The sequence below is a fragment of the Stegostoma tigrinum genome, chromosome 7 (genome assembly GCF_030684315.1).
Source record: "Stegostoma tigrinum isolate sSteTig4 chromosome 7, sSteTig4.hap1, whole genome shotgun sequence".
Classification (NCBI taxonomy): Eukaryota; Metazoa; Chordata; class Chondrichthyes; order Orectolobiformes; family Stegostomatidae; genus Stegostoma; species Stegostoma tigrinum.
In genome coordinates, this window is record NC_081360.1 from 48,933,368 (window position 1) to 48,946,864 (window position 13,497).

The following is a 13,497-nucleotide window of genomic DNA, read 5'->3' on the forward strand; positions in this document are numbered from 1 at the left end:
TTTGCTGTTTGAGAACCATCTGTACTCTCAGGTGGCAAGACAAAATTGCTAACACCAAGGCACTTGCAATGAAATGCAGATCAAGTACCAAGTGTATCACAGATAATGGGAACTGCAGATGCTGGAGAATCCAAGATAATAAAGTGTGAAGCTGGATGAACACAGCAGGCCAAGCAGCATCTCAGGAGCACAAAAGCTGACGTTTCTGGCCTAGACCCTTCATCCTGGCCCTTAACACTGGCGTACTCAAAGTACAGCACTGCTTACCTGGTAGCCTAGCCCTTTAACCAATACCACCCTAACCTCACAATTACCTTATGAACTTAGTCTTTCACAGCCGCGGTCAAAGGCTGTGCTGCTGGCCATTTAAATCACAGAACATGGCACAGTGTCTGCTGAGAAAGGAGACAGTGTTTGATTTTCTCCAACTATCCTGCACTATGAAGGAACTATTGACTTCACATACACTCTGCATTTCTGAAGGAGCCTGGATTGGCATTCCTGACCACTAATCGGAGTTCAGTACCAATGAAATAAAAAGGAATGGAATGCCAATCTGGCTGTGACTGCTGCTTCTTAGAATATCTACACCAATTTTTAAAAACTATTTGATCTGAACTCACGCTATAATTTACAGAGTTTTCACAGCCAGTGATTATCATTCAGCATTACAAATATTTAAATGTTCAATAACTTAAAAACACTGAACATCTTTCCAGCAACTAGTTTATTTGGTATTTTTGTAAACCACAGAGAGAATTACAACTACACGCATAGTTTCAATATCCGTGATCACTCAAACATAGTTTCACAGCCTTGGAATATCCTAAAGCATTTCAGATAGTTTCACAGCCTTGAAATAGCACAGATAATTGCAAACTTGAAATATAATCACTATTGTAAATTGTAAGTTGACAAGATTCAAAAGCATCATAAGCATAAAAATAAATTTGATTTAATGACTGCATCATGCCAATATTAGTTGAGTTTAACCCAACAATGTAACAGTAAAATTTAATTTCCAAAGTTACAAAATATACCTGATTGAAATATTACTAAAATACTTTTTAAATAACTTTGATTTTTAATCATAAAACTTAAGATCACCTGGATTTTCTAATGGTTCAACACTTTCACTGGCTTAGTCACTGCCTCATTTTCAAGTACTTTATGTATCCTGAGACTGAGCAGGCAGCATTTGGATCACACAGGAGATTTTACTGGTGACTAAAATTAGCGTCCATTTTAAGGTGAAAACAAAAAAATGCTGTAAATCAGTGGGTCAGGCAGCATCCACAGAGAGAGCAAACTAATGTTTTGAGTCTAGGTGACTCTTCATCAGAGTTTGTTCATCCATTTTAGGGTAGCAGCCTGCTTCTCCAAGGCAACTTCCCATCAATACCAATAGAGGCAGCTGTTGATGGTATGATAGTGTCAAATCCACCAAATAGCCATTGCCATTGGAGAGATCTTCCACCAATCAACAACCCCATATCCATTCTAACCTCACCCTTCCCCAGCTGCTTTGATGGACCTCGTAGTTTCCTCAAGCAGCAGGGTGAGGGACCAAACCAAACATTATTTTTAAGCAACCTGTTTGGCCATGTTATGACACATCTCCAGAGGAGGTGAGTCTTGAACCCACACTATTTGGCCCAGGGGTAGGGACATTACCGTTACACCACTAAAGCCCAAGGGGACCAGGTCCACTGCTGAAAAAGGTTTAAAATGGCCAATAATACTTACCTCAGTTGGTTGCTCACCTCAGGTCAGTGCCTGGTTGAATCACTGTTCATATAGTGGTAAGTTGCTGGGTTCCCTTCACAATACCTTCCAGCCATCTTACCAGCCCCCCTGCCTCCAAGCCCATCTCTACAGGGATAGTAAAATCTTTGTCATGAATCTAGTCACCTATCAGTGACAACCAATTTCTTTATTGTTGGTTATGCCACTCCAAAATACCTCAAACATCTTCTAATTTTCGCAAATAATGTGTAATCATAAGTACTTCAGCTGTGACATTGAACATTAACATAGACAAACTCAACAATCATAAATTTAAAGTTTTCACAAATCACTTTTTAAAAAATTCAATGGAAAAAGATACCCCATAAAATGCAATGCAGAAGTTGAAAACTTCATTACTGCAGCTTCATATTGGAATATTAGAGTGGCTGAAGCCATTTTACTTGCAGAATGCCACCATAATGGCTTAAATTCAGGTCTGTATTTTATTGAACAACTATACTAGAAGTTGTTACTAAATATATCAAATCTGAGCATTTGTGAAAAGGAATGCATAAAATAGACAATGTAAAATTAATTTACAAAGTGACAAGCAATAGATAACAAAAGATAATTACATCAGTTGATTATAAAAGATTTTTAAAAATCAACATCATTTCAGTATACAAGCGATATTTCAATACAGAAACTTTTTTTTTGTCTTTTAGCTACAGCAAAGTTCTGGTACAGTCTTTCAGGAGCAAAACTCTGACATACCTGAAATTCCCCTCAGCATTCTGCTGGGCCACTTAGAAGCTCTGGTAAGATAGGTGGCCATAAATTGTTCTTTACAAATTTTCAGTTCAGGAAAAAGTTTATTTGCCTGATGCAATTTTCACAGGTTCATCAATGGCATGATTACAGTGCAGAAAGATAGATTTACAGGCTAAATTTGGAAATACACCCAAGCATAAAGTGGTATTGAAGCTATGTTTTTGGCTTATACAGCAGAAAATATCCATCTTGGGGAGGAAGTGAAGTGAAATGAAAGGCAAAGTTCATGAAGTGTTTAAAAAATCAAAGTAAAAAGGAAATATAAATCATATCATGGGGGATGTAACTAGAACCTCTTCTCTGTTTTTTTTTAAATTTGCGGAATGAAGACATTGCTCACTAGACCAGCATTTATCACCCATGAGTAATTGGCCAGAGGGCTTTTAAGAGTCATTCACATTGCTGTCGGTCTGGAGTCACATGTAGGTCACACCAGAAAAGGATGGCAGATTTCCTTCTCTAATTGACATTAGTAAATGAGATAGGTTTTTCCTGACAATTGATTCATGGGTCATCATTAGACTCTTAATTCCAGAATTTTTTCTTGAATTCAAAATCCATCACATGCCCGAGACAGGATTCAAACCCAGGTCCCCAGAATATTATCTGGGTTTCTAGATTAATAATCCAGCGATCATACCATTAGGCCATCGCCTCCTCCATTATCTCTCAGTATCTACATTTCACTGTCAATTCATTTGATAACCTTTCAGAGAAGGTATAAACCATCCTAACTGTATTAGAAATAACAACTTCATTGAAAAAAAGTGATTGAGGTCCTCATCACTAAAGGTAGAACGTTTTGGCTAAGGATGAGTGATGTTGAGTCTGGTGGATTGATTCTTCTTACCTCAAGGCCAAACAAGTTAACTTCATATCTTAGACAACAAAGTGTGGAGCTGGATGAAAATAGCAAGCCAAGCAGCATCTTAGGAGCACAAAAGCTGATGTTTCGAGCTTCTCCAGCATCTACAGTGCCCATTATCTCTGATAACGTCATAGCTTATTAAACTCATTACTTTAATTAATATTTGAGCTCTGATGGTGAGAATCACAACTGCTTCCATCCCAATTTATCACATGCTGTTCACTGAGAAACATGTGATATAGCATGGTTCCTGCATAAGACCAGCATCCCTTGGATCCACATCATCTTTCAAAGCCTGCTGTGCACCGGCAGGAATGCTGCCAATAGAAGTTGTTCTGACTGTTTGTATTAGGAGTCGGCAGAAATGGAAAAGAGGAGGAAGCTGGCACTGAGCGTTTTCCCTTCTCCCTTCATTTCTGTGGACAGATGGAATGGGACTGTAGCCCACCTCTTGAGTGACCTGACCTGCCCGCACTGGTCCAGACACCCGGCTGGTCTCACAAGTTCCCGCAGTGACAGTCCTGATCCTGGATAGGTCCCTGTGGAGACAAAGGACTGATCGTGACTGAATCTCTGCATGGTGACACCACGTGTCACCACTGTACCACGAATGCCTGAAGCCCAGGTCTGGTATTGGAGTCTGCCCTTAACTAACTATGCTGTGTATCCTCCACCAATTGACAAATGCCCCCACGAACTTCACTGCAGACTGTTCTCCTAAGACTTTGAGATATTGTACTGCTTGTTACAGCTGTTCAATGCAAATACTAAGGCCACGTGGTATAAATACTGAAGTGACATGGCACACTGATGTATGACAAGATACATGCATCCTAGAATGAAGTCTGCTGTACAGCCTGGCCACTTGCCTGATTGTCTATGCCAAATTCCCAAGCAAGGCACAGCAGGGCAAGGCAAGGCATAAATGTTGATGGTATGCCATAGGTGTTATGTGAATGCACGCTGAGAAAGCGAGGCTATGCCTTGGTAGACAAGCCTGGTAAAGGCAATGTGATGGGTTCCTTTCACTATGCAGGATGCGCACCCTATGCGGTACGTATACGCAATGCAGCCATGCACTGCTGGTTGCTGATGTGTCCACCTAAACCAGTCTACCCCTACAGGACACAATCCCAGTGCTGGACTGAACCACGGCTACATCTCTGGACTCTGCTCTCTATTGTTACAGTCATTCACTTTGACCCTGCCTGGATGCTTGCAGTATCCCTGCTTGCATTGCTTTGCCTTGCCTTTGACCCTCAGCCACAGACACCAGGCTCATATTACAGCTGCCTTGCCATGCCATGTTGTGCAGTCACAAAGATGGGAATCTTGACATAGATGTCTGCAGGCTTCAGCCATGTTGTGAGAATAGTTTTTAAGCATAGATTTCCTGCATAGTAAGTCAAGGACAGCCTATGATACCAGTCCAGGCTCTGCTCAGGGTGTTCAGTCAAGACACACTCATCATGGGTGAGAAATTGATTGAGAGGCAACACATCACCCATCTTGACTCTTTCTGCCCTACTGTTCTCCTCACAGAAGTGATAGGAGCATGTATTATTGGATATGGAAATGGTACAGTTATTACTAGTGGTGCAAGTGGGGAGGCTGTGAGTAGGCAGCATCGGGGCATGCAGGGCTAGTGGTGTTAGAGTGGGTGAGGGTGAATGGGGAGCTGCTGCAGACAATAGTGAGAGTGGAAGAGCATGAGCCTTTATAGGAGGTGGAGACAGTAGCAGAAGTAGAACTAATGAGTATCGGGGGAAAACAGAGGCACTCGTGCTGATGGAGTGGAGAAGGACATGTATCTTTGTCCTCCAGTGCCAGAACATCCTCTAGACAGCTGAGACTACTTTATCAAGGTGGCATCGTCAGACCAGACTGACATTGCTGGTCAAGGGGGAGCAGGAAGGATCAACCTGTACAAGAGGACCTCCAGGTTGTTGTCTGTAAGCTAGTTGCCAATTTCTCTTGCCTTGTCAGAGACAACTATCAGCAATGTTGCAGGTAGTTCTGTGTTTTACTACGTACATGATGGCATAGGTTATGGAATACCAGTGAATTCTATGATATTACTGAGCAGAAAATTATTTCAGGTACAGGATGTGATAATATAAAACACCATGGCACATGCAAAGTAATTAATGATGCATGTTTAGTGGGATATGGCTAGAAAATTTGCTAGTCAATATGGCCAGACCCCCTTAGGCAACTCTGATTTAGCCAAATACATAAGGCTCCACCCTGAATCCTTCTCATTGGTAAAGGTGTGCAGAAGTACACATGTATATATAACTTCCAACTGATTCATTAGTCAAACTCCATCGACAATTTTTAAGATAAAATAAGTGAGACTCAGTCAAGTTACATTTAAAACAATATTATTTTTAAGAACTTCAATTCTGTCACTGATTGTTTACTGCAGTGTGTGACCTCTAAAGCTGAAACAAATTCTCATTAGTCTCTATCTTCTGGATTTTGATAGTAATACAGCTTGTAGAAACTGTGTTGTGATAGTAACTTCTGTCAGATCCTCTGAACTGACACAAAAATCGATGACAGCCCATCAAAGGATAGATTCTGCCACAACCTTTACATCTTTGTTATTCTCAGAGTGCTTTTCCTTCACACAAACACACGTGAATAGATCCTTTCCCAAAGTCTTTCTTGCAAAGCAAAAGAAAAGCAACCCACCCACTGAGACAAAGGCTACAGACAAGATAATAAGAATGCCAAAATGTTCTGGTGCCGGGATGATGATAACGAAGACAAAACGGAGAAGGTCCATAATACCATTCATGGAGCCCTGAACACCATTTACAATTCCTCTTTTCGATTCATAAACCATTTCTTGGGTAAGCTGTGTTACTGTCAGGTCAAAGCTCCATAAACCTGGAAAAAATATTTTAAGTCAATACATAATTTAGATTGAAGATGCCACACCGCCATTTGAGGACATTATAGGCTATTTCTCCCAAAAAGTCGAGTTATTAATGTGAAGGCTTGCAATTGAATATGTAACAAGTACCTTCGGAAAGCGTGGAGTCAGAAATTTTGTGTGCTTAAGTCACTACACTGAGTTGATAATAGTTAGCCACAAGATTGTGGGTACACTTGAGCTGAGCGCATTGAGAAAGGCTCATTCTAATGCTGTTAACTTTTGAAGGTGAAGATCATACTGATGGGGAGAGGAAAGACAGAAAGTCACACAAGTGTGATCTTGCCCTTCCTAGTTAGGTTATTAAACCATTGGTGACACCGGTCTGTTGTCATGAGGCTGAGAGTCAGCAATCAGTGCAGCCTTCCTCCATATAATGAATGATCTACATTCCCATGAATATGTGTCTTATAGATCTGAAAATATTTCAAAATTACATAGCCAGTTATGAGAGAGTCCATTTTATCTATGTATCACCCAGTTACTCTTCAAAAAACCCTAGTAACAAGATTTGTTTAGATTTACACATCTCATTTGAGGATATCATTTCAGGAGAAATCCATTCATGTTTCAAATCTGGTTGCCCTAATTAGAATAAACGTCAAAGATCTAACTTTTTTATTTAATGCCTCCATTACTAGTTTAACCTCAAGTTAATTGACATCACCAGATCTTTGAGATTGTGAGTAAATGTTTATTCCCGCATGGAACAAAGCCAGCATCTGTTGTCCAACCCTAACTGTCCTTTGAGTTACTTGCTAGGTCAGATCAAAGAACAGTTAAAGAGTCACCCATAATTCTGTAGGTCTGAATCAGAATCCCTACAGTGTGGAAACAGGCCCTTCGGCCCAACAAGTCCACATCGGCCCTCAGAGCATCCCACACAGACCCATCCCCCTACAACCCACCTAATCTACACATCCCTGAACACTATGGGCAATTTAGCATGGCCAATCCACCTGGTCTGCACATCCTTGGACTGTGGGAGGAAACGAGCACCGGGAGGAAACACACTCAGACACAGAATGAACGTGCAAATTCCACAGCCTGAGGGTGGAATCAAACCCAGGTCCCTGGTTCTATGAGGCAGCAGTGCTAACCACTGAGCCACCACGCCAGGCTTAACTTCATATGTAGGCCAGACCAGGTAAATATGGCAGATATCCTTCCCTAAAGGACATCAGGTAACCCAATATATTTTTAATGATCACCATTACTGATAATTCAATTCTGGTTTAACTGATTTAGTTCAAAATTCCACCAGATGTTATGGTGGGATTTGAGATATGTGCCCAACACAATTGCATGGATTTGAACGTTTGGATTTCCAATCCAGCGATACTAGCATTGTAGCATCTCAGATCTCTCTGTGGGAGAGCACTTTGGAGACAGTAATCACAATTGCCTTCCCTTTACTATCGTTATGGAGAGGGACAGGAGTATTTAATTGAGGAGGGGGAATTACAATGCTATTAGGCAAGAACTGCAGAGCATAAATTGGGAACAGACGTTCTCAGGGAAATGCACAACAGAAATGTGGAGGTTGTTTAGGGAGCAGTTGTTTCAAGTACTGGATAAGTTTGTCCCACAGAGGCAAGGAAGGGATTGTAAAGTGAAGGAATCTTGGATGACATGGAACATCTATTCAAGAGGAAGAAGGAAGCTTACTTAAGGTTGAGGAAGCAAGGATCGGACAGGGCTCGAGAGGTCCACTGTCCACTGGAGTAGTACCAGTTGACTGGAAGGCAGCATATATCATCCCTTTGTTCAAGAAATGGAATAGGGATAATCCTGAAAATTACAGACCAGTCAGTCCTACTTCTGTGGTGGGCAAATTACTGGAGAGGATTCTGAGAGGTACTATTTATGATTATTTAGAAAAGTACATTTTGATTAGAAATAGTCAGCATGGCTTTGTGAGGGGCAGCTTCACAAGCCTTACTGAATTCTTTGAGGATGTGGCAAAACACATTGATGAAGGCAGAGCAGTGAATGTGGTGAATATGCATTTCAGCAAGGCATTTGATAAGATTCCCATGGTACGCTCATCAGAAAGTAAGGCGGCATGAGATTCAGGGAAATTTGGCTGTCTGGAGACAGAACTGACTGTCCAATAAGAGACTGTGAGTGGTAGTAGATCGAAAGTATTCATCCTGAAGCTCGGTGACCAGTGGTGCTCCGCAGGGCTCTGCTCTGGGACCTCTGCTCTTTGTAATCTTTATAAATGATGTGGATGAGGAAGTGGAAGGGTGGGTTAGTAAGTTTGCTGATGGCACGCAGGTTGATGGAGCTATGGTTAGCGTGGTGGGCTGTTGCAGGGTGCAACGGGACTTTGACAGGATGCAGAGCTGGGCAAAGAAGTGGCAGATGGAATTCAACCCAGAAAAGTGTGAAGTTTCGGAAGGGTGAATTTGAATGCAGAATACAGGGTTAACGGCAGGATTCTTGGCAGTGTGGAGGAACACAGGGATCTTGGGATCCACATCCATAGACCCTTCAAAGTTGCTACCCAAGTTGAGAGGGTTATAAGGAAGAAGTATGATGTGCTGGGCTTCAGTGGCAGGGGAATTGAGTTTCAGAGCCGTGAGGTTATGCTGCAGCTCTATAAAACTCTAGCTGGACCACACTTGGAATATTGTATTCAGTTCTGGTCATCTATTATAGGAAGGATGTGGAAACTTTAGAGAGGGTGTAGAGAGGATTTACCAGGAGGCTGCCTGGACTGGAGGACAGGTCTTATGACGAAAGGTTGATGGAGCTAGGGCTTTCTTCGTTGGAGCAAAGAAGGATGAGAGGTGACTTTTTCCCAGGGCAGAAATGACTATGACAAGGGGGCATAATTTTACAATGACTGGAAGAAGGTATAGGGGAGATGTCAGAGGTAGGTTCTTTACACAGAGAGTGATGGGTACGTGGCAAGTGTTGCCGGCAGTGGTAGTGGAGGCAGAGACTTTTAAACGACTCTTGGATAGGTACATGGATGATAGTATAATGTAAGGTATGCAGGGTAATTTGATCTTAGTAGGATAATTGGTCAGCACACCATCGTGGGCTGAAGGGCCTGAACTCTGCTGTACTGTTCGATGTTATACATTTCTTAGGTTTTGCAATAAAACACTAGTTTTATTAGATAGACAGTAAAGAGCCACAAACATAAAATCTATGGAGATGGTTTTATGTAACAGGGTATTTATTTGCTCATGCGGGCAGGAAGCTTCATTTTCCAGTAATGTATCAAAAAACATATACTTTATTGTTGCAAGGGATCAAAATTTGTCAAATATTTTCCAATGGAAAATGGAAAAGTAATGAGAGAAATGACATGAGCCTCTTTCCACTCGATTTCCTGGTGGTTCTCTTCTACCTTAATAGAATAGGTAAGTTCTATGAATTTCCCACATGAAAAAGGATGGTGGTAGCAAACCCACCTAATGTTTTCTCCGTCAATGGTGAGGAATCAGCATACTAGAAGAATCAATTTGACAATGTTTGTGAGTGGCTTAGAGAAAGATAAGGACAATTATCATTGAGCTTTGTTTGCCTTTTCTTATCACATTTCTTCATAATCTTTCTTCTTAAATTTCTTATTCCTAAGAGCTGTTTTCTCTCTGGACATTGAGAAATTTAAATTCAAACCACTGAACTAAATCCACAGATAAAACTTCAACAAAACAAGCATCAGGAATGGTAACCTTCAATCTATTAAATTACCAAAAAAATCAACTTATTGACTATTCCCAGCATACAATACTATATCAAATCTTACCTGTGCACTGAAACAGCCTAGTAAGCCACTCAGACAAAGTGAAGAGGCAGATCACCACCACATTCTCAAGGCCAGCAGGGATGGGTAATAAATGCTGGTTTAATCAGCAACACATACAGATCATTTGACTGAATAAAAAGATCCTCTGACTTCATCCTGCCCTGCTTCTATTGCCAATATCTTTTTATTTACACCTATTTCCAATGTTATAACTCTATCGTGACATTTTATCCACTCTCTTTGCTTTTCACAAGCTGATATTTCCGTGAATTTCAACCAACAAATAAGAGGGGGAGAAGCCAATGCCTGAGATTCAACCAATGTCTTAATTATCAGTAATGCCTGCTATATGCAGAACAGATCAACCACAATCTAACTTACTGGTGGAACATGCTTGAAGATTTTTGTGCTCTATTCCAGTTCCTAGGTCCTACTATAGGGCAGTTGAAGACTTGCAAGGGTTGGCAGTGAGAATATTCTTAAATGTTTGGTGTTGCCAAGGACATAAGGCAGGTGCTAATTTGGCAGAGGCAAACAATCAGCTACAACAGAAATAGTAGGGGTGAAGAATGTGAAATACCAAACAAAAAGGTGGGGTGTTGTATTGCTGACAAGGACAGCATTTATTGCCCATCTCCAATTGTCCTCGAAATGCTGGTACTGAGTGGCCACCTTGAAACATTAAACTGTATGCGTGTCATAGACACACTCGCAACACTATACTACTATTACAAACATTTTCTTGGAATGTTTTCTTATTATGTTAATGTGATTTTGGGGTAACACTGTTACTTCTCATGAATTATAACTACTGTATGCTCCTGGTATCCTTAAGTTGCATTATGTTTATATTATGATACACATAAAAAGCATTATCAAGCTACTTTCTTTATATTACCTACCAACTCTTGCTGAAACAGCACCAGCAAAATATAGTGCTATGGAAAGATATTCCTTTGTTTCTGTGGAATTCGTCAAGTTGGTTGGTAGTTGTGAAGTTTCGTCATACGGAATGTGTTTGTTAATGAGGGACTGTTTGGTGACAGATGCATTCAAAACATCAGTAGGAAAGGTGGCAGTTGTATAGGTTTCTAGCTGATCTGATGCACTTGAATAAAGAGGTACACTCAAATCAAATGGGCTTCCAGGAGCAAACACAGACGCAATGCATAGTGTAAGGCAAATGATCTGTGCAATACTTGAGAAACATCCAGTATGAATAAGGCCACAATATTTCCTCGATATGGTAAAAAACATAGTTCCTATTAGTCCTGTGAGAGCAGACAATGCCACCATGATGCTGAGTACAGAACTGCTTACTCCTTGTGCATAAGCGTACCCAGTAGTAATTCCATCAAATCCTAGTACAGTCATGTAAAGAAATGAAAGACCTAATGCAGCAAGAAACATTGGTTGTTTATAATAGATAATCCAGCCATCTCGGAATGTCCTGATTCCAGAAACCAGAGTGCCTTTGATACACCCTGTTTCCTTGTCATTTCGATTTGTACTGGTATTATTAATCAGCTCGCCCTCAACCGAAACTGGAGCAGAAGTCACTCGTTCATCTTTAAAAGTAGTCTGATTTTGTTCTGAAATGGCAAAGGAAACAGATTCAAGGCAAGGGAATGTTCCAGTAAACAGGACCAGTACAAAAGTAATGCGCATATTTGCACAATATTAAAATATTAAGTTTTAAAACAGTTAAGATTAAAGTCAACATAATGCAATAATGTTTAAATTCTTTTGTCCTAAACAGTCAACTATGCATAAAATATCCACAATTTTCCACTGGAGTTTCTCATTCTTGACCTAACACTTCAGGGAGGTATCAGTGGAATCTGTGTTTCCTCTCGTGGAAGAGCTCAAGAACAAATTAAAGCCAGACCAGTCAGGACCAAAACCAGGAAGCACTACTTCACTAAATAAAAAGTAGAAATCTGGAACTCTCTCAAAAGGTTATAGATGCCACCTAAGTTTACAAGGCAGATGGTCTTTTTTGTTACACAACTGATATGGGTCAAAGGTGGATTAATAGGATTGAGGTACAGATCAACCATGATCTAATTCTCGCTTGCCTAACAGGCAGCCCAACAAAGAGTCCTATCTGTCCTGCCAACTGGGTTCTGAATGCACAAAGTACAACTGGAAAATTCTGCAAGGGGGTGCTCCTCCAATCAGACAACAAGTTATCCTCCTCCCTCCGGACAACTCTCAGGGGATCTCTCTTCCACTGCAACTCTCTTGTCCATCCCCGCCTCTTTAAGTTGTCTGTCTCCTCTTCATCTATCTGCTGCTGTATCCACCTTCGATCCGCCTCCCGCTCTCTCCCTATTTTTTTCAGAACCCTCTCCCCCTCTCCCTTTTCTGATGAAGGGTCTAGGTCTGAGGGCTTCTGTGCTCCTAAGATGCTGCTTGGCCTGCTGTGTTCATCCAGCTCTACGCTTTGTTATCTCACTTCTCTCCTGTATTTGGTGCTAACGGGCTCATTAGTAAACCTATCAGCTGCAAATGTAGAAGACCCACTGCTTCTGATTGGAGGAGCAGGCAGCTGAACAGACAGGGGTCACTGAGCTTAGGCTGAGGCCGGCAGATCATACATGGCAACAGAAGGGCGAGAATGTGTGAGAGGAAGGCGGGGGTAAGGCAAGAACTTCTGTAAGGAAGGGAGTGTGTGTGAAGCAGCGGAACATGTGCGAGGCGGGCAGTGGGGTGTGTGTGTGTGTGTGTGCGCGTGTGTGTGCACGCATGTAAATATGTGCGTGAACCCAGCATGTGTTTTTTTTCCTGAAATTCTTGTTTTCTGCTCTGCCAAGTCATATATGTTTTTAATTTGCTCACCAGCTCTGACTTCCGCACACTCCCAACCCCTGCGCCCTCCCTGCATGTGAAAAAAATTGGACAATTCTGATCTAGCAACCAGGCACATGGTACAGAATGGCCTACCTCATTCCTGTGCTTTTCGAAGATAGTGCTGCTGCAAATTACAGGCAGTGGGGAAAGCCATGGAGAGATTTACAAATAAAGATTTTGAAGTTAACATTCTGGAGAATGGGAGCCTGTCATTATCTGCCTATTTAAAGGCTCAATTAGAAGGCTGCCTGTTACTTCTGCTGTCACAATCACAACAAATGCAGGAGGAGGTGATCAGACCTCGGGAGATGTGCTCATTTTACATACCCAACACCCTTGCAACTGCAAAGCAACTCAGGTCAGTGCAAAATTCTGCCCTTACTGTTGAACAGAGTATCCAATAGCACAAAGGCTTCGAAAAGAGGTAAAGAAGCAGGTGGCGCATATGATAGCTGACCCACATATAGAAGATAGCACTGAGGGGCAGCATACTAGTTACAGAGAAAAGAA

At 41.4% G+C, this 13,497-nt stretch overlaps 1 protein-coding gene across 17 annotated transcripts in view; it reads right to left on the minus strand.

Moving 5' to 3' along the window:
• Nucleotides 1-709: 709 nt before the first annotated feature.
• Nucleotides 710-13,497, minus strand: part of LOC125453882 (solute carrier family 40 member 1-like) — a 131,818-nt gene continuing 119,030 nt past the window's right edge. For 15 of the 17 annotated variants that reach the window (XM_059647237.1, XM_059647238.1, XM_059647236.1 and 12 more), the window contains 3 exons: nucleotides 11,037-11,726; nucleotides 6,125-6,322; nucleotides 710-3,966 (listed from right to left, as the gene is read on the minus strand). In XM_059647237.1, the coding sequence (XP_059503220.1) occupies nucleotides 3,776-3,966; nucleotides 6,125-6,322; nucleotides 11,037-11,726 (1,079 nt within the window). In that variant the 3' untranslated portion in view covers nucleotides 710-3,775. Of the gene's footprint in view, nucleotides 3,967-5,794; nucleotides 6,323-11,036; nucleotides 11,727-13,497 lie in introns of those variants that run through there. The other 2 variants (XM_048533982.2, XM_048533981.2) reach the window with 2 other exon arrangements.